Source organism: Aulostomus chinensis, chromosome 8 (assembly GCF_037954235.1).
Source record: "Aulostomus chinensis isolate RoL2024-O1b breed Wild chromosome 8, RoL_Achi_v1.0, whole genome shotgun sequence".
Lineage (NCBI taxonomy): Eukaryota > Metazoa > Chordata > Actinopteri > Syngnathiformes > Aulostomidae > Aulostomus > Aulostomus chinensis.
In genome coordinates this window covers 21,388,949-21,409,599 of record NC_141327.1, presented here as the reverse complement: position 1 = coordinate 21,409,599, position 20,651 = coordinate 21,388,949, and the positions used below count along the sequence as shown (strand labels likewise).

The following is a 20,651-nucleotide window of genomic DNA, read 5'->3' as shown; positions in this document are numbered from 1 at the left end:
TCAGTTCATTCCCATAGTTGAGGAACAGCTGGAGACGGCTGAAGGGTAAAAAAGAAGGTTGAGACCCACTTTACAGCACGACAGTGCAGCATGTGTTAAATGACAATGTCCCAGAAACACCCCTGGAACCCTCTGGTTTGTTATTTTAGCCAATTTGACTTTTTTGTGACCTCAGCCAAGAAGGTTATGTTTCCACACGTGTCTGTTTGGATGTTACCAGGATTATGAACAAACCAACACATCTATTCCAGTGAAACTTGGTGGAATGGTGGGATACGGGCCAGGAAAGAACCACTTTAATTTGGGGGCCGATCTGAATGTGAGTGTCCTCATTCACAAGTCTGGAGGAAACGAATCACCAGTTAAACTCCTACTCACAGCCACAATTTCACTTTTCACAATTTTTTTTTACATTTTATAACATAAGCAGATGTTTCTTCTTCCACACATTGTAACTTTCTAAGTTTTAAGACTCACAAATTTTGTTCCAAGACCCTCCAAAAGCCATGACTGACCTCCAACTGCTCCATAGACTCCAATGTCACGTGAAATAAGGATTTTCAGAAGAGAGAATACAAAATATTCCTTATGTATCTGACCAGAAAAACAAATAATTTACATATCTGCAGTCAGCAGAGTCTCCAGTCACAACGAAGTTTTGCTCTCTGAGTAATACGCCTGCAATTGAGGAGTGTCTCAGCTGAATCATTAGCAGTAAGCAGTTATCACCACCATGCCAAACTAACTGCAGTTGAACCCCCTCAGCTGATTCAGCTGCTTATCTGATGTCTGTGGTGATTTCCAACTTGAACGTCTGTCAATCTAACATCTATTTGAGCTCCTGAACTTGAAACCCATTTTTTCCTCACGTATTTATTTGAGTACTAAGCGAGAGTCCTGCCTCTTGTGTTCAGCTCAGTGATGAGGCCAGTGCTTTGGAACTGTTGTACTCATTTACAGCAACTTGTTAAAACATAAAGGAACCCTTTTCGTAAGTCATTTTTATTAATTCCTCAGGAAATATTAAACAAACATTGGTGAAGGCACGCACTCTTCGAGGGAGCCTTCTAGTTGAATATGCAGTCATTTTCTGTAATGAATATTCAGAAAATATTTGCTGAAGTCCGGTGTAATTATTCATTCAGTGCAGCATTTAAGGTCAACATAGCAGCCCACCAGTTCTTGATCCAATGCAGAGAGAACTATTCCCGAGGTAGATAAAGTCAACCTGCTGCATTTGAACAGCATAGACTGTTATCACGCTCTGCCAGGTGGCTCGAGACCACCTTTGAGAGCAAAACCGGTGCCAAGGCTGATGCAGCAAGTCTACTTAACTCACGTTTGTGGCTGAACTGATTTAAAAAGATCTGAGAGTACATTCGACTCACTGTGACCAGGATGTCAAAACTAGTAGCGATGCACGATTTCACAAGTCATCATAATACATTAATTGAAAAGCAAGTAAATATACAGAATGGTGGTTTAGCCTCAATGACGGAAGTCATACGTCTGCTACTTTTTTTTCTTTTTTTTTTTTGCGGGGCAAATCCTTGCAAGGATGCACTTCACTCCTCGACACAGAAAAAAAGCTATTTACTTAGCAGATATTTGAAGAGGTCAAAAAGCTCCAGCAACACTTGAAGTGGCTCAGCCAATAAATAAAACTGAAGTTGTTCGATTCACTTCAAGTGCTGCTGGAGCTTTTCGACCTCTTCCAGTTTTCTTTCACTCTCCATGCACATTGGAATTTGATGAAGATGTTCCAGAAAACCGACTCAGCTTATCAGAAATTTAAAAAAACAACAACATGCAGTATAACATTACTGATAGAAGACTCATTCGGGACATGCAGCGATAAAGTAAATGAGCATGACTGCGTTTCTTCATTCATCAAAACGAGGCAATGACTTACAGCAGTATTGTTAGTTTAAATAAACTCTAAGGTCTTACCAGGTAGTGATAGATGCATGGCAGCAGGACCACATCTGTCAGCGTGAAGTACAGCCCCTCAGCAAACACGTGCTCCAGGGGAGGCAGATCCGTGGTCTTCACTTTTCTGATCTCAGAGTTCTCTCTGGTGGTCACACTTGGAACTGAAGCCACAGACAGCTTAGCAAGAGCTGCCCTGAGCTCAAGTCCATCACGGGCCTGAGGTAACCCTCCAGGTTGGGGGTCAGAGTTCGTGGTCCCTTCAACGGAGTCCTTCTTTTCATTCTGTCTCTGCTCTTGGAGTTTCTTTCTCCGTATTTTGTCATCGTTGTGGACTTTGACAGGCTCCGCTAGCCTTCGCTCCAGGGTGAGGATGGAGGGAGGCAGCTGCAGGTATTGATTTGAGGGATTTTGAAGGTGATCTTCAACAGCAGAGGGGATGCCAATTTCACACAGTCTGGTCCACCTGCTCACCTGAGGGTGAGGAGGGAGGATGAAATATATGAAGATTTTGAAGGTTAAATACAGAACAGTCAGCTTTTCAAAATGCAAAAAGAAGTGTTTCTGTCTTCTGTGGCAAAGATGACTACTGAACTTAATTAACATGTAGTCAAAACTGTATTGAATTGATCCTGTATCACGTGACAATCGAAGAGAAAACACGAACTGAACCAAATGAAAGAAGAGAGGTAAACTATTGACACTTCATCAGCAAGTGAAACAATAAAAAGGCAGACAAAATGAACTGAAAAAGCATTTTTAAACTTTATTTACAGGGTAAATGAGTTAGACATTTCCTGACAATAACAAATATTACTAATATGAAGGAACTACACACAACATTAATTGGGTTTCCGTTAGTTTTTTGAGTTAATAAGCAGGACTTTTCTTTAAGGATCTGCTTCATTTCAAACCTATTAAAAATTCAGGATTTATGTGGCTATTATACATGATTTTGTTTTGTTTTTTATTTGTCCTATTTTATTTTTTTAAGTTAGGTTGATCTGCAGTTCACCGACCCAAGACTTTGTTTTTCTTGCGATTATATGGATTATGATGGAGTACTGAGAGTCGGGGGCATGCCTATGCATCATTAAAGCCAGAGTCATTATACCACAACTTGCACATCACGACGCCGATTCTGCAAGATGTTCACGAGAAAAATGGACACCGTGGAAGGAACCACGTGCTCAGCTAACTCAGAAGTGTGGAAACTTCTGTCAAACTATGTGACCTGCAGAGAGGTTAAAGGCAGGGCTTTAACAGAAAATGGCCACCTTCTCTCAAGCCATATTAAGAAAAAGAACAAATCCTGCCAAAGCTGCTTTAATCAAAACTCGATATGACAATATTTTCCTTCCATTAATCTTAAATAGCTGCATATCCCTTCAGTTTAAAGGACATTATAGAAAATTATGAAGCCAATAAAATATAATGCTATCACAATTCTGGCATGTTGCCGGTGATAATTTTGACACTGGCAAGATGCCATTAGGTGCCATCAATCTGGACTCTACTCTCCATCTTATCACAATACTTGGAAATGTGTGGAAAATCAAAGTGTGCCCTCCAACATTGACCTTCAGCTTGACATCAATCTATGTGCAGACACTTTGTAGAGTGATGTCACCCAGACAAACATGGAGTGGGCGAAGTCAAATAGCTATTGGGTTGGAACTCTCAGAGACCATCATTTGATGAATATCAATCACTGCACAGAGTCCAAACTCTTAAAGGGATGATTTCCCCTGGAGGTGCATAGTGGGTATGTCAAAAACTCCTTTAATGACTGAAGCTGTCATTTTCTTTCAGTACAAGACTGATTTGTTTTCCTGCATGCCACTAACCTCAGCGCAGGCCTTCAGACATGTTTTCTTGAAGCCCAGGAGTGCCAGCACATCATTCCTGGAAGAGTCAGCCTCAATGGTCTTGTTGATGATGTGCCTCAAAACTACAGCCAATCCAGCCCTGCACAGACTCCCAGTCTCATCCAGAACCACAGGCCGACGGCAGCCCCGCACCAGCGGAGGCAGATCCTCCGACTGTATGTCACACACATCCAGAGATTCAGGTAGCTGGCTTTTTAGTGACTGAGAGTTGGCAGGTTTGGTAAAGACCAGAAAAACTTTGAAAGACCTGCATTCGCAGTAGGACAGAAGAAACAAAGCAATAGAGGTGTGCAGCGGAAGACGGGTCTCCTCGTTTTGGCAACAGACTTCTAGAAACAGGGAAGGATGCTGCTGCTTTACGCCCGTGTGCTTCATTGTGAATAGTACTGTGGAGTAAAACAAAACAATGGTAGTTAATATGTGATTATTTTCAGAAAATCTGCTCATCAACAGTATTCCTAATGTAAGGATTAATGACTTGATTAATGTTAGCTAGAATGCCATTTTAATTCGGTCTTTTAAAATACATTAAAGAATACTTACAACTGCTTTTATCATATGGACACTATTTTAATGAAACCACGTTGTTGTGGTACATACTTCCTAGTAGCTCAAGCGATCCTGCTTCTTCTTTCACTGTGTTAAATCTAAAATAAGCTCCACAGCGCCATCGGCTGCCCATCGTTGAAAACTACCTAAAACGGAAATACATTTTTAAATGCTAATTTTTATTAATCATATATTTTTTTTATTCCCTATTACAGAGGTGTATCTGTGTGTTATATTTAGAGCGTGGAATAAGTCTCTGTAATCTCGAGTAAACCTTTTGGGATACAGTTCCGTTCATCTTGATGTCGGACATTATTAAGCGTTGCACACATAAGCTGTTAGAAGGAAAAGCGGCTACACCGGCTGTATCGTAGGAGGTGTTCTAACGTCATTAAACAAAATTACCGGCGTGACAGGCAGGTATTTTATCGCTTTAAATGTGAGATAATATAACCTAAATGGGAATTGTTATATGATTTGTGAATTGGTTTTTTTTTAACAGCCAGAATGTAGGGTAACTTTAGCACAAATTGTATTTTCTGTTGGTGCTCTTTGTATTTTGTCCCGCGAATAATATCGTGAACAGAAAAAAAGGCTAATTAGCGCTGTGTTAACGCAACTCAATTATTATTTTACTTCAGATTGAATTCACTTTGAATGGTCATCGTAGTTTTGGCCAGACCCAGAGGTGTAAGCTACTTCCGAACATGTTACGTTCAACAATAGCACGTTGATGTGATCATACAATAAGATAGGGAAGGTAAAAGAGTGAACAAATAAACACATCGAACCAGGATGTCTGTACGTGACGATGGTCCTGTACATCGTTTATAACACTGTATTCATGTCTTGTATTTTCAGTGCCAGACAGTGTGGTATCTTGATGTTAGGGGCCAGTGAAGAGTTCCAGTGTTGTGGGGGGACCTGAGACAAGTCAGCATCAGTTATCAGTTCAATGTTTTACAGCCACTGATAGGTTCTCATTGTGTTTTGGGCAATGAATAACTCTGTTAATGTGTCAAGTAATTACCTCTGCAGTGGTGTATCATCATGCAAGTTGTATAAACTCTTAAAATAATTAAACATATTTGTTGAATCCTAGTTTCTGTCATGGCTGGACCTGTCAGTCTCGAGTTGGATCCCATTTTCCTAAAGGGACTGAGTTACCTGCATTCCAAGAGTAAAGACTCAGCTGAGAAACTCAAAGCTCTACTAGATGAGTCCCTCGCTAGAGGAAGTGATACATCTTATCGCACTTCGCAAAAAGTAAACAGCTTCTCTATGTTAATTTTCTCTTCAATATCATTTGGCATGTTAGTTTGTATAGCTGGTGTCTCTGGTAGGAAATACTAATATTCACTGTGGATCTTCAGGATATAGAGCTATCCAAGGGGTCTGTGTCCAAGCTCATCTTAAGTAAACAAGACTCCAAGTCCTCTTCCAGTTCCTCGTCCTCCAGCAACAGCAGCGGCAGCAGCAAATCCAGCTCTGAAAAGAGCAAGAAAGAGGGAGAAAAGAGGTCATCTGAGAAGGTTCGGGGATGCATTTAGAATCTTTTTGATTCCATTATTTTGTGCGTTGATCTGTTAATTATTGCTGTACAAACTGTTAAAGAAGTTAAGTCATGAGTAAAGTAAATAAATTATCTACAAAAATGATTAAAAAAAAAAACCAACATATCTTCTATTACTTCAACAATAACTTTGTTTCTCTTGTCTTGTACCAACTAATATCTTGTAATTACAAACAGGTCAGGGTTGACTTGGCAGAAGTAGACACTCCAAAAAAGCCTCGTTTGGAGAAACAGGAGAATCGTTCTTCTCCAATTACTGTACAGACCAGCAAGGACCTCCTGCCAAATATAAGTGACTACGATGAGACGAACGCTGATGACTTTGCTATGGAAATGGGCCTGGCTTGCGTGGTTTGCAGGTACAACTTTACGACTCGCAGATTAAGTAAAAGCATTTTTTATTGTTAGACCTTGCCCTTCAGGATGTCTCTTGATAGCGTTTGAGTGTGGAAGGTTTGTGATTAACCCAATGTGACTTTGCTTGTTTATTTTATTTTCCTCAAAGGCAAATGACGGTGACCATGGGAAACCAGCTGGTAGAGTGCCAGGAGTGCCATAACTTGTACCACCAAGACTGTCACAAGCCTCAAGTGACAGACAAGGAAGTCAATGACCCGAGGCTCGTGTGGTATTGTGCTCGCTGCACCAGGCAAATGAAACGTATGGTGAGAAACATCAGTTCTATTCCAGATCTATACTTTGTGTGTTTTTGTAGCACAACGTCACCAATGTGGTGAAGGAGGCTAATTACTGTGTTGGAATTTCAAAAGTTCCTGTTTTTGTTTTGCTTCGTTTTTTTCTGGTGTCTAAAACTCTTGTAATTTTTGCACCAGGCCCAGAAACCTCCACAGAAGCCGTCCCCCGTCTCTGCATCCTCAGCTCCCGTTGTAAAAGACACTCTGGTGAAAAAGACAGAGCTGAAAGCCAAACCTGACACAGCAAGCACCTTCCAAGCCTTCAAAAGAACAGAAGTGAAGGTACGTGAACTCATCACAACTGTCAGTGTGAGCACAACCTCACGTACAAGGGTTCCTGAAGAATTATTTCACCACGCAAAAACAAAGAATTAAATTTGGTACTTTTCCCATTTCGTAAAGATCTGATTCTGCACTAAACGTCGTACTGATTGTAGACTGATTCATCCAAAAGTGCTTTTGCCTTGAATAAAAAAAAATTGCAACACAGTGAAGTTGAATAATTATTTGAGGTTTCTTTTGCATTTGAAATATCAAATTTGCTCACAAACCTTGGAGAAGCTGTGAAGTTTGTAGTGGTGTGTAAGCTTTTAAACTGCTTAAACGTCCAAACATGTTCAAGTTTGCATTAGCTTTAAGCTTTAAAAAACATAATATATAGATTGATCACAGACTCAATTCAATTATGTTAAATTGGCGATTCACGGTACTAATTGCAGTAAACTGGTTTTTAATTCCATGCAGACATCCACAACATCCGCCAATCCCACCAGCAGCAACTCGTCCTCATCAGGCAGCGGTCTCACTGGTTGGGCTGCGTTTGGCGCCAAGACGAGTCCTTCTCTTCCGGTCAGCTCCAAACTGAGTTCCTCAGGACCAAGTGGGAGCAACAAGGCCATGGCCACTCCCTCAGGTCAGAAACCAGTCGGGCTCTCTGGTCTTGCCGGAGCAAAGTCTGGACTTGGAGGTGCAAAGATACCTGGGAGCGGCAACGGAAATGGCTCCAGCCAAGTGCCGCTGAAAGCTCCTCCGCCTCTGACACTGGGTAAGCAGTCACTGAACCGTTCGTCGAGCAGCGAAAGCCAAGGGAAAGGGTCTTCGACATCAGGAGCAGGCTCACCAGGCAGCTCCCAGTCTAGTGCAGGAGGTAACGCAGCAGCTGGCAGTAATGGAGGAGGTAACGGGAACAATGGAAATGGATCAAAAGTTCCTCCAGGGGAGAAAGCACCGACATCACAAGAATCCCAGCTTAATGCCATGAAACGCTTACAACTAGTGAAGAAGAAAGCAGCGCAGAAGAAACTAAAGAAATGAGTTGTGGTAGAAAGACACAAAGCGGAGTAGAAACTAGAAACCCGTTAACGGTGTGGTTGTGTGCCAGAGCATTATATTTGTATTTTGTGTCTGTATATGGAGTAACACCATCCATTCAAATACTTGAATCTCACTTTGTATAAATGCTGCTGGACTCTGTGCCTCGTTCTGTCTGAACCAATGTAACCCGTGAAAATTGACAATTTTATCTACAAACATCATTAAATGTCCAATTCTTATGAACTGTATGGCTTCAGTCGTGACCATTTAGTGTGTGTGCACGGTACCGGGAGGTGGAGCACTATTATGCAGCACAAAAACAATAGCACTTAATCATAGAGGGCGTTTATTCCTGACATTAATAAAATATAACAATGCCAATAGATTTGGTCATTTCACATTTACATAACACGTAACTTCATGATAAATCATTTCACATAAAATATTTTCTTCAACTATAACTCCGTTCATATACAAAAATTACTTCATATATAAATCACTTCATCAATAAACTCAACAACACTGTGGTACAAAAAGTGCTCAGCACAGCGGCTGGTGTTTTCCTACCATTATTCACGTTTATCACATTGGGGAGCTTTTTATGAAGCAGATTTGACTTCAACACTTTTGGTATGAGATACCTCATGCTGTAAGCTCCCGTGATGCTTAGTGCAATGTTCACTTTCTCCAAGCAGAAATGTTTAACATTCACATTCGAACATTCTGTTTCAGCTGACAATGAACCAGTGAGCAGGTTTGTATAAAGTCCCTTAGGCTGGTTCCTGGATGTCCTGTGTGTAAACGAAGATCTATTTATGCATAGGACATCCTGCCAAGGTAGTTGGCAGGGACGTATCCCCTCTGTCCATTAGCTTCCGCTAACCACCACTCCTTATTGCCTCCCAGGTCACAAAACTGGAGGATGCGGACGTGCTGGTACTCCTGCAAGGTCAGCTCCTGGTCACAGCGAGCTTGGAATGCATAAACGGCATAGAACTGAAGAAAGAAGTACAAAAAAAACAACTCAAAAATGTTCAGTTTTTTCACCCTAAAAGTAAAACTCAATTTTAAAGAAGGTAGATTCCTGTCTTAGTTTGTTTTGTTTTTGTTTTGGTTTTTTTTTTGGGGGGGGGGGGTTTCTGCACACAAATAAATGGTATCAAGCTAATTGTGTGTACGTTGCCTCTCACACTTTCAAAGATATAATCTTAAATTGCATTGCAGGACATAATGCTCAAAATGCATTCACCTGTAAATCCAGAAGGTGGCACTGTTTATCATATTTCTGTACAGACGGACTCTTAGAACTGCTGTATATTAACTGTGATTGTTTACAACTTACTGCCCTCCTGTTATAAATGAGCTGTGAAGATCAATAACGATGTCATATTGAGATGATGCTCAGGTGGATGTTATGAGGCGTGACCACGGAGGTCGTAGCCAGAGTGACAGTAACATCATCATGTTTTGTCATTTGCTTCATATAAATGTACAATAAAAGGCTTCAAACCTGTGGCGGACCCTCTTAAGAAGATGCTTATGGCCCTACAATGCTCTTACCTATGACTTGCTGTGCCACTATTTTTATGAATTATATGAAAAATACGCTAAGCAATGGATTGTCTACACAAAAAAAAAATGATATCCACAAGTTGCAAGAAAACAAAATCCATGTTTAAACCTGTTGGGTGTCTGTGTCCGCCGTGTCCTCCAGGGTCTCAGGGCTCTCTGTTTCCCCCTGTAGGCCAGAGAGGGTTGAGCTGCTGTCATTGGTGTTGAGGCTGAAGCTTCGCAGGCTGCTGTTGCCACTGCCTGACACAAAGAGGCTGAGGTCATCAAAGTCCTCATCCACCAGAGCAGGCGGCGGCTGCTGCTGCTGATGCTGCTCTTTAGTCATCTGACTGGCCCGCTGGGAGTCCCTCAAAGGGTTGTACTGCTTCAGGAAAGTAGAGTAGACGTAACCCTGCGCACCTAACAGACACACGGGAGGGTGGTTTGGTGGTTGGTTTTTATCTGTGCAGATCTTTATCAAGAGTAGTTTCATGAATAGAAATGTTCATAATGTCATTAAAAGGTGAAACTGCATATCTTCCATTACAGTGCCAAGTTAGGGCATATTCTTACCAAAGCTTGAATCCAGTAACAGGGAGAGCGCCAAGAGTGTGTAAATATGAGGCGAGCATATTCATGGTGCTTAAATCAACAGAGCACCTTCCTGGGAGTCACTGTACTCCCAGAGGAAAAGACAAGTGTGTGAAGGATGTACTTCGTAGAACTCATAATAAAAACGAACTTGTTGCAGAGTAAGATAAGAGGCGCTCAAGCAGCACGTCTTTGTCCTAGCGTTTGAATACCCAGTGGGAGAGGCTTTGTACACCAGCGCTGCTCACAACACACTGGCTCGTTCCAAACAAGACACTGGGTTCTCAGTTGGCACTGCAAGATGTAGAGCAGAGACGGATACATGCTAGAGTTGGTCCTGTTGTGAGGCAACCATCTCTAGAGGCAGGGAACGATACCTGCAACCATGACATCACGGAAGCACCTGGGATTCATCTTACGTGCTGACTTGTCAGAAAATAAAGTTTCTTGCATTCAAACAGACGTAGTTATACAACACTGGGTTCCCAAAGCGAGGATCCAAGGATGATTTTCAGCAATCCACAAGAATTTGAAAAATTAATTAATTTTTCAGTGCAGTTATCTTGACATTAATTAATTGCTGAAATTATCTCAAGATAATGAGAGATTAGGCTCATTTTGTAATGTAAACAAAAGGCTGATTGTCAAGATAATGACTTAAATTGTCAGGAGAAAACCCTCTCTGTTTCTCACCATAACACAATAATTAACTTAACAACCATGTGAAAAATTAATTACAAGTATGGCCGTCATTACCTTCGGTGGACATTATTTCAGCCATAATTTTTATACACCATTAAAGTAGTACTGAAATTTGGATTGGATAGACTTATGAGAGCACGTGTGTGCAAAGTTTGTATCCTTCAATCTGCAAGGACAGTGGAGGTTACAAGGCTATACCACCTATATTTTGGCCTCAGGGCTGAAAAATTCTGGACAGCTTAAATGTGACTTGCATCGGAGCCATAACTAAACCCAAAGGATCAAAAGGAGTCCAAATTAGGCCCAAATGTACTGCTTCCCAAACGGATTCAGGTCTACTGCAGATGATTATGAGTTGAAAGACCAAACGATAACATAATCCACCTTTGCACCCAGAGCCCCAAGGGGCTCTGTCTTGAACATGGACACACATATAAACAAACAAACACTTGCCTCCGCTGTGAACCAGCCAGCGACTGCTGCTGCCTAAAGGGTCTGTGTCTTCCAGCAGGGCCACCAGTTCTCCTTCCAACAGGCTGAGGTCCTGTTCCTGGCAGCCATTACACTTCCTCTTCAGCTGGTACAAACGGCTCACAGGGAATTCAGCCAGCAACCAGGAACGTTGTTCCTCTGTTTGATGCTGTACCTCCGGCATCTGGAGGGCAACACGGTACAAAGTAATACAGGCATGAATATTTGAAGTAGCAAAATGCATCAGGATGGTGTGTGTGTGGGCTCATAAAAGTGTGATATTGGTTCAGGGTGAAAAGTGATAGACTCCCGGGGAGAGGAATTTCAAATAGATATTCTGTTTTATATGTATGCATGCATATATAAATACACCGACACACAAACACACACAAAGATTTACAAGTCAATGGACTGATACCTGGTGGAGCTATAAGTTGCTGAGTGCCCTAGTTTAACACAACCTGGAGCTCTTCTCTGGGTCTCACGTTGATAAGCCATAAGTCTTCATTTATTACTTGGAATCATTTCAGAACATTGTGAAAGACTCAGAGGAATGTGGGGGATTTTATTTTAAACCTAGCGTCCTAAAATATCATACAGCTGTTTACATAATCAGTCCAGATTCTAGACCTAAAGACGATCTTATTTCGGTAATTTGCACTATAGCGTGCTTACTGTTACTTTCTTGTCTCGTTGCCTCTCAAAGCTGACTTTTCTCTCCATCAGCTTCTGTGCGTTATCTTTGACAAAAGTCAGGTTGTTTAGCTCTTCCATGATGCTGCTCTGCACCTCAGCAATATTTGACAATGGTGCCTGGGAAAGCAAAGACAAAAGAAATGCCATTTTGATATGATAAACACCAAAAATGAAATGTGTTTGATTATACGTTCTATGTGTTGTATCCTCACTGGTAGCTGCTGTATGGATGGAGCACGTTGTAGTATTTTATCCATCAGCCCTCTGAGTAAGGCCACTAAATACACCACACAGTTGGTAAGGATGGCATAAGCGGCCATGTTGAACCTCTGCAACTCCTCCACCAGCAGGGCATTGAGAGCTTCATAGTCCCTCTTGGCAAGACCAGGCGGGTCCTCTGATACCAGAGAAGGAGAAGAGGCGGTGGTAGACGCCGAGGATGAGGATAAAAAAGAAGAGGAGCGCTCCAGGCGGCTGCAGTAATCCAGCAATTTGTCATAGCGTTTCTGGATGAGCTTCTGTGGGGCTGTGAACATGCCTTGCAGGGAGGAGAGGGGGGCGAGGACCAAGCGCTCCATACTGTCTTTCTGGGAGAGGAAATCAATGAGGTGCAAAATATGATCAGAAGAGCATTAGTCTATTGATTTTCATGAGGTATTCTCTGCTAAGTATTCTTCTTAAAGTGTGTCTTTGTGTTTGACAACACAACAGAGCTCCTACAGCTGGACTTGCATGCTAACAGGGCGTAGCAATACTTATCAGCTTATATTCAAACTTCAGCAGACATAATAAACTTTTTCTGCAGTGGGGAAACGCTATAAAATGTTCTAATGCACACGCAAAGGAATGTTCTTTTGGGTGTAGAGGACAAAATGGATCGTGCAAAACAGATCTTGTTCGTGCGTATTTGTGTTTTAAAGAGATATTTTAAAATCATATCGCCGGCCTCTTGTGTTTAAACTTCTTCTATTACATTATCATTATCCTCAGAGCTGTGGAAGTGAAGTACTACCACACAATGAAACTTGAAACAACACTGAGAGGTCAGGGAAGGTGACGACGTTGTACTACAATGGACTGGCAACAAAAAGCTAAATAGAGACAAACGACTGATGACTCATACTTCAGGGGCGGAGGTCAGGAAGGAACATCGAGCAATCACAGATGCAAATACACATGGTCCAGGAGGAGAAATAAAGAGTAAGGGATCACGCATCATGCTAGCCCTTCATACGTTCTATATAAGAGAAATGAAACCATCAAAAAAAAAAAGTCCTTTCTTACAAAGTGCTTATAGGGGTCATTGCCGTTGCATGAGGAGCCATTTGAGTCCTTTTTGTTGGGATCCTTTACAATGTTTTCCATGTCTTGGACACTCTGAACAGCGACAGACACCATCTCCTGTAGAAAAGACGACAACATAAAAACCTCAGGAATAATTTAAGCTTGTACATTTTGGACTAAGAATTCACTGATGCCTTACTAACCTGAGTTTGCAGCAGGTAGCATTGGACATTCTTGACCAGCTGCCTCACTGCCTTCTCCAGGCTCCTGAAAAGCTTCTCCTCTCGATCAAATACTTCATCTCTCACCTGCAGTGTGGAGTAAAGTTGGAGCGTACATTTTTTCGTCACTCCCAAGATTCTACATTTCAAAATGGATATCAAGGAAACAAACAAAGCCGTATTATATAACATCGCAGCATTAACACGTAGTTTGGATTTCCATTCTGATCTAATCTTTTGAGAAATAGCAGAGCACGATAATAACATGTTAAAAGGTGCAACAGTTTATTTTAATGGATGGTGGAAGCGTGTTTCAACATATGGTCAAATTATTATTGGTTCTAATGCAACATCCTATATGTTTATGATTGATCGCAAAGCTGTGACAGTATTTTGGGATGTAAAAAAGATGTGCTACAGTCAAAACACAACATGAGTGACCACCAATAGATAAGCTTCCACTTATTTTTCCTCCTGTCATGAATTTGATACAAGCTAGCTTCTAGTACCTGAAGCATTACACGCCAGCGGGAGCTCCAGGCCAGCTCAAATTACAAAGGACAAGAAGGGATATTCTGAGCTCAAATTAGGAATGAAAGAGGGACCTTTCTCTTTTTCCAAATTGAATGAACCCCCCCCCCCCCAAAAAAAAAGTTAAAACTGAAGCTGAGTATTCAGCACAATATTATTCTTAATCTAAATTCATTCCAGAAAATAGGGCTAGTGTTTTGTTTTTTTTTACCTGTGGTTCAACCCCGGTGAGGATCTTGAGAAAGCCTGCAAACCGATCACCCTTCTTCCTGATGGAGTGGATGTTGAACTTGTGAAGTTTGCGAAGCGTTCCTTCATCTTCTAAATTCTTATACTTCATAACTGAAAATCAAGATTAGACCAACACCTAATATCCTGTTTTTTCACTGACATAGAATGGATAAAGTTTTGCAGGTGCTGGCTTCAGTGGTCCTACCTATATCTTTACGTCTCTTGAACTCATTGATATTAACATTTATGATCTTGGCGGCAGTGAAGGCCTCTTGTAGCGGCAAATGGTCAGGATGGTCCTCGGGTGTGGTCTGCCACAGCTCCCCAAGCAGCAACGGGTACTTCATGATCCTCTGGACGGGTTTGATGAGGAGGGAACCCATGTCCAGCAAGTTGGGTTTGCCTCTGTGATAGTTCATTTTAATATTTTCAAAGTCAAAATAATGATACAAATTACAGTAAATTAATTTGGCCTTCATAAGCGCCATGTCAACGTGATTTTTTTTTTCATTGCAGGATACTTACTCTTGATCATAGATTTTCCTGTGATAAAATACAAGAAAATTAAAGATTGTGAAATGATGATATTCAGAATATCAGGACGTTACGGATCATTTTAAAAGAAAAGCTTTGGAGGAAGTGACTTACTTCAGTGCTAATACGCATGTGGTGAAATGTTGCTTTATATCTTCCTCTTTCTCATTGGATTTCAGTGACGAGTTGGCATCATCGTGATGGTAACAGTAAATCTTATACACATCTTCTAAAGCTGCTTTCGCTTGGATGAATACTTCCCCTGAAACAAACATGAGGTTTTGTCACACTGAGTGGGGAAGTTGAGAAATAATAAACTGAGTCGCAACAGACATTTGTTATTACCTATTACAACCGCCTCTGGATCAGGGTCAGCGATGGCCTCCTGCAGTCTGTGGAGGAGAGCAGCAGATACCTCGCACACTGTCTCCATGTTGGTGAACAGTCGGTCCACATCCACAACCTGAAGTATCCATCAAACAGAATCTTAAATCATTGTAAAAATGAATTTAAAAAAAAACCAAATAAACTATTTAATCATTTCACACTTTATTTAGAAGCTTTCTGCAAGTCCTTTGAGCTTAAATTGCTTGTAGTCTTGATATTGTTTCATGTTTTGGTCAGGCTCAGGTTTTATCAAAATCAGAGATCATTTATGACCTGTATCTAAAACACCTCCTCCAACTTACATTACAACACCAACTTTTGATGTTGAGCAGGAAATAAAAATGCCTTTTTTAATCCTTTTAGTTCACTTCCTTGGTCACGTTAATGCTAATTTGTTTTTAGCAAAATCAAATCATTTCTGCTGTGACACTTGCTGACGTAAATTTATGTTTTCAACTAATATGATATCCACCTGTCAATCAAACTTCAATTGTATACAGATAGGGTTCCAATAAAATTCCTCTTGGTGCAATTTGCCATCTATTTATCTTTCCTTGACTAAATCATGATACAGTCGTTAGTCTTCAAAATGCGTTTTTTACTTACTGTTGCCACGTGTTTCAAAGCTAATGTAATCAAATCAGATTATATCATTTAATCCCATCACTCAACATCTTTGCTGTTGTGATCTGCAAAAAACCTCTGACGTTAAACACCTGCAGGTTTCTTAGAGGCTGGACCACCTCTCTGATGCATAGCTCCAGGTCAGTCAGGTAGTCTTTCTCTGTCTGCTTTAGCTCTTGGATGACCTTTGCCCTGCGGTTCATCTTCCTCAAACGAACCTCCTCTGGGTCCAATGCAGGGGAGGGGGGTGTGGACAAGTCATGAGGAGTCATTTTTTCTGGGGGGGGGGGGAAATTATATAAAGATTATCATAGGCAATCCACTTACATCCTTCTATAGCAATGACCCTAATGACTTCATCATCGAAATTCAAAATGATGATTTAATCCCACCAACATTTTGATAGAATGCTGGTAAACATCCCCTTGATGCCGGAGCAGCCAGCGTTATTTCACAGTCAACTAATTATTTTGACTTAAGCCTCACTTAACATGCCAGTCAGGCTCACTGCTCTTTTTTGTTGCTCCGCTGCCAAATCACTATGTGGCTTTACACGGCAGGCTGGATTGTGTGTGAGCGGAGGGAAGAGGGATGCTTCCTCGCTGTCTAATCGACGCCACACACTCCTTCCTCCTCTGGGGAGAGAGTGGAGGGAGGGAGGGGAGACAGACGGCTACGAGGCCCGTGTCAGGTTACGGCACTAATCGTGCTGCTGATGTAATGCACAGGCATTCCATCTGCTCCGGATGGAAGTGTGAGGGGAGTGGCACACTTTGATGAACACACAAATACAAGTAGGACACACACACATGCTTTGGTTCACAAACGATGCGCACACACATTTGCACAATTATGCAATTACACACAGAACTTCTTGGCTATACATAGTAATTGGGTATTGATTAGTCAAGTTACACCCTTTGCAGTTACACCTACTATTTGTGTGTTGCCACACTTTAAGTAGGACAGAGAACAAGTTTGGCAGGTGAAGTGATATTAAACATGACACAGCAATCTCCCTGTGATATTTTCATAGGAATACAAATGGAAAGAAAAAAGACCAACGCAATATAACAGCCTCGTGCTCATTTCTTCGGTTTGTAGAGATTATTAGTTGCCTTACAGAGCCTTACAGGTACAGTCCAGTTGTGTAGGGGCCTTACACTGAATGGCTTCTGTGTTTCTGCCCAGTATTCTCTCATGAATGTGAACACTGTGGGGATTGTGCTCACATGTGGCTCGCTGACAGAGATCTGATCTGTCTGCCACTGTATACTGAGAGATTCAGGGAAGAAAAAAATAAAAACCTATACAGGTGAATCCTTACCTCTCCCAAAAGAGCAAATATAATCATCTAGGAGGTAATACACTGAAGGATTATTGCATTCTATAAAAGCATTTATATCCTTTAGAATAATGATACAAATTGCACTTAACTGTAATACTTGATATGAGTGACCTTTTGTGCTGCCTCTTCATCTAAGTCCTTGCTTACTTTTATTTTACTGCTTGATAAAAGATGATTTAGTATGAAATCAAAAAAGAATCTCAGCTCTTTTGAATTTACTTCCCACAATAAAAGCATTTGGTAGAGCATATTGAATGACATATGGCTGAACAAGCTGTGCAGTCATATCTTTTCCCTCAGCAGTTACACATTAACTTGTTAGAGCCTGGAAATACTTATCAATCATCTCCATTATACGATTCTGATGGGTGCGGAATCGGAATAATTTCCCTCTAAATACATTTGTACCTTTGACAGTGAAAGAACATCAGAGACACTCACTGGAGAAAAGTCACTCAACGTATCTCATTCATGTTACAACAGTATCACACAGTGTCACGTGTCTACATGGGCTATCATGAACAGACACCCTGGAATCTCTGAAAACCTCCACCCATGACAAAAGTGCTCTTAATGAGAGATCAGGTCAATCAACTCCCACTGCAGAGACATGTTTGATTTGAAATTTGATGGATTGTAATCATAATTTACCTCTTTTCATAAAGTATCTCATTTTATTAGTTACTGTGCATCATCCGCTTATGAACTGATAATCACAAAAGTGTCTTTTGAGTCATCTGTGTGTTGTGCGAAAGCTGCAACATGGCCTTGAAAGCACCTCACACTATTAAAAATAAAATCTATTAAACCCCTTAGATCCGAAGTAGGCTGATTTATCCTTTTACCAGCATTGTGTTTGCTGAACTATGTTGCCAGCTTGGGAGTTCCCATGAAAGTGGATACAGGGCTTTTCACTGATCAGGCCATTGAATGGGATGAAGCCCCAAAACAGAATACAAGGCATGGTGTATCATGTATCGCCATGGAGAAAAATGACATGTCAGACTTTGCAACACACCAAAGAGGGATTTTGTCACAGAGGTTACAGAGAATGTACCACAATAAAACCTCAATATATCCTCTTAAGTAATTGGTTCACAGTGTTTGCACTACTGAAGTCTTATCCTTTGTATCTCTTATCCCTTCTTAACTTCTAAATGTATGAAACGTGCTATAAGCTTCCCATTCTTACGGATATATGCTACCATCCATTGTGTCTAACAAATGCCTCCTAATTTTTTATGCATTATTTTAAATTAAGCACAGAATTTATCCTTTAAACATAACAAACCCCGAAGAGACGAATAGAAAATGGATGGATTTATAACTATAGTTGAATATATAGAAGAATACATGCTTTGTGTGAGTTTGTGAACTGTAAAACATCATCTGAGCTTTTAAATTGAGCTACTGTAAATAATTAGACACATTGATGTCATGTTGCCATGGCTGTGTGTCTCACCCAACCTGTCTGATGACCAGATGAGAACTTACAGCTCACATGTTTCCTCTTTCAGTGAAGTCATCATTCTGTCAATATTTGCAATGGTAATACCGCTGTAAATATGTAATGCCGCTTGTCAGGTGTGGAGCTTTAAGTCAAACAGGGTGGTGGTGATTGGTTTACTGAAAACAGCCCAGTGTTTTTGACAACCCTGCTCACCATGATGCTGGTTAGTCAACAAAACAGAAAGTGCAAAGGCGCAGAGAGTGTCTTTATTTCAAGTAAACAGAGAAGCTGCTGATAAGGCAAGAGTGTGTGTTTGTCAGTAGAATACCAAGTGGGCCACACATGTAGTGCCACTATCACTCTGTCATGTGAAATAAATTCTTCATAGAAAAGGAAACGAGGAACAAGCAGCACAGGGAAGCAAATGTTTAGTAGTAACCCCCCTGTTGGCACTGTGAGCCATTTTGCCTGAAGTGCAGCATTCCTAGCTACTTACTCTTAAGGACGTGTGAAGCCAGTTTTTGAAGTGACTCTGTCAGCTGACTGATGAGGTAACATACAGCTGAACCATAAGCAGTGGTTAATTTTCTGGGCACTTTCTGTACAGCTATACTACTAATACTACTACTAATACTACTACTAATAATAATGATAATAAAAATCACAATCATATCAAAGATCATGCAGCTGAAAACTGTTTCACTAAAAGATGATGAAAATAAAGTATCTTCTTCATATGTCACGGGTTCCTGTTTACCAGCTGGTCTGGAACACTTTTAAAGCCACTCCTCTGTGCCTGAGTTTGGAGCCCAGTTTGCATATGTGGCTTCATCCCAGTGGGAGTATCTCCTGCTACACACATAGTAACACAACAGGTGCCCAGTATCCTCAGCTATAGAGCAGTGCAGCATTATGGTTGTCCGAAAGACACGGATACTCTTCTTACAGTGCATCTATAGTTGGATGAATTTGTCTAAAAAGTTTTCCTAAGATGTGAAGAATGTTCAGTGTTGGCTCACGCGTGTGTATAGATTGTTGCCATAGTTGTGACCCCTGGGGAAGTCATTATCTGATGTACCTTTAAGTTTAGCGCTGTACTCCGTCTTGTCAGACTGACTCCTCCTCACCAGTGTCCCCAGGCTGATGTCAAATTTGGCCGATTCATCAGCAACAATAGTGTCCGTCCTTCTCCTCTCCAGGTAACGCAGGAACACTGGTCTATTCCTTCGCTTTATCACTTTCTCCTTCTCTTTCTCCTTCTCCTTATCATTCCCGTTGGCCTCCTTGGGATCCATGGTGAGGTGGAAGGAAGGGGGGCGGGGGAGAGCCTGGAAGGTATCACAGGTGCACTGTTCTCTGTGCACTGACTGCTTGCTCTGCACAGGTGATTCAGCTCCTCCCATTGACTGTGTGACATAAAGTTATGTGACCACACCTCTCCAATGTGGTGCTATGCTTCTTCCCTTTAGACCAACATATATCCGTCAGGAGGAAATGACCACCCCCAAAGTCTTAAGTTTGATTTGATAAAAACTGAAAGTACTTGAAATAAAATGCAGTGACAAGAAGTTAGATTTTTATTTTTGCAGCTGGTCTGGGTACAATTACTGACATGTGTCATGAATATGCTACTTTTCAAACTGAATGAGCAACAACATCTCAACCAAGTTAGATGCAATACATTTTTTTTTAAACTTAAAGATACATCAACAGAATAAATTAGTAGATATAAATGTTTACTGCTGCATGACTTGAACTATGAATCTAAAATTTCCAAACTACATAATCCATTTCAGAAAGATATTACATCTATGTGGGCTGCACGGTGGTGCAGTGGTCAGCACTGTGGCCTCACAGCAAGGAGGTTCCAGGTTCAAGTCCCGGTTCAAGCACGGGCTCTTTCTGTGTGGAGTCTCCCTGTTCCTGTGGGTTTTCTCTCCGGGTACTCCAGCTTCCTCCCACAGTCCAAAGACATGCAATTTGGGGACAAAGCTGATTGGATTCTCTAAATTGACCATAGGTGTGGATGTGAGTGTGAATGGTTGTTCGTCTCTATGTGTTGGCCCTGCGATGGACTGGCA

At 41.2% G+C, this 20,651-nt stretch overlaps 3 protein-coding genes across 7 annotated transcripts in view; 1 reads left to right on the top strand and 2 right to left on the bottom strand.

Annotated features, from left to right (window-relative positions):
- The window catches only part of gstcd (glutathione S-transferase, C-terminal domain containing), a 44,475-nt gene extending 40,005 nt beyond the window's left edge, over positions 1 to 4,470 (bottom strand). For all 3 annotated transcript variants that reach the window (XM_086210228.1, XM_086210229.1, XM_086210230.1), the window contains exons 1-3: positions 4,362 to 4,470; positions 3,777 to 4,204; positions 1,951 to 2,403 (exon numbers count right to left, since the gene is read on the bottom strand). In XM_086210228.1, coding sequence (XP_086066354.1) covers positions 1,951 to 2,403; positions 3,777 to 4,193 — 870 coding nt within the window. In that variant the 5' untranslated portion in view covers positions 4,194 to 4,204; positions 4,362 to 4,470. The remainder of the gene's footprint in view (positions 1 to 1,950; positions 2,404 to 3,776; positions 4,205 to 4,361) is intronic.
- A 207-nt stretch (positions 4,471 to 4,677) lies between these two features.
- Positions 4,678 to 8,192, top strand: ints12 (integrator complex subunit 12). Of its 3 annotated transcripts, XM_086211653.1 has the most exons (8): positions 4,709 to 4,783; positions 5,229 to 5,300; positions 5,470 to 5,633; positions 5,741 to 5,899; positions 6,118 to 6,299; positions 6,446 to 6,605; positions 6,774 to 6,917; positions 7,380 to 8,192. In XM_086211653.1, the coding sequence occupies exons 3-8, from the start codon at positions 5,478 to 5,480 to the stop codon at positions 7,947 to 7,949; spliced, it is 1,371 nt and encodes a 456-aa protein (XP_086067779.1). In that variant the 5' UTR covers positions 4,709 to 4,783; positions 5,229 to 5,300; positions 5,470 to 5,477; the 3' UTR covers positions 7,950 to 8,192. The 3 variants fall into 3 exon arrangements, with proteins under 3 accessions (XP_086067778.1, XP_086067780.1, XP_086067779.1); XM_086211652.1 differs by lacking the exon at positions 5,229 to 5,300 and having other exon boundaries at positions 4,678 to 4,783; XM_086211654.1 differs by lacking the exon at positions 5,229 to 5,300 and having other exon boundaries at positions 4,695 to 4,787.
- A 92-nt stretch (positions 8,193 to 8,284) lies between these two features.
- arhgef38 (Rho guanine nucleotide exchange factor (GEF) 38) lies at positions 8,285 to 19,935 on the bottom strand. The gene is made up of 14 exons (XM_086211651.1): positions 19,649 to 19,935; positions 15,865 to 16,049; positions 15,107 to 15,224; positions 14,876 to 15,023; positions 14,753 to 14,770; positions 14,433 to 14,632; positions 14,208 to 14,338; positions 13,448 to 13,552; positions 13,245 to 13,361; positions 12,173 to 12,547; positions 11,940 to 12,077; positions 11,247 to 11,448; positions 9,631 to 9,920; positions 8,285 to 8,945 (listed from the first exon to the last, which is right to left on the bottom strand). Exons 1-14 carry the CDS (start codon positions 19,863 to 19,865, stop codon positions 8,763 to 8,765), a joined length of 2,427 nt encoding a protein of 808 aa, XP_086067777.1. The 5' UTR covers positions 19,866 to 19,935; the 3' UTR covers positions 8,285 to 8,762.
- Between the last annotated feature and the right edge of the window lie 716 nt (positions 19,936 to 20,651).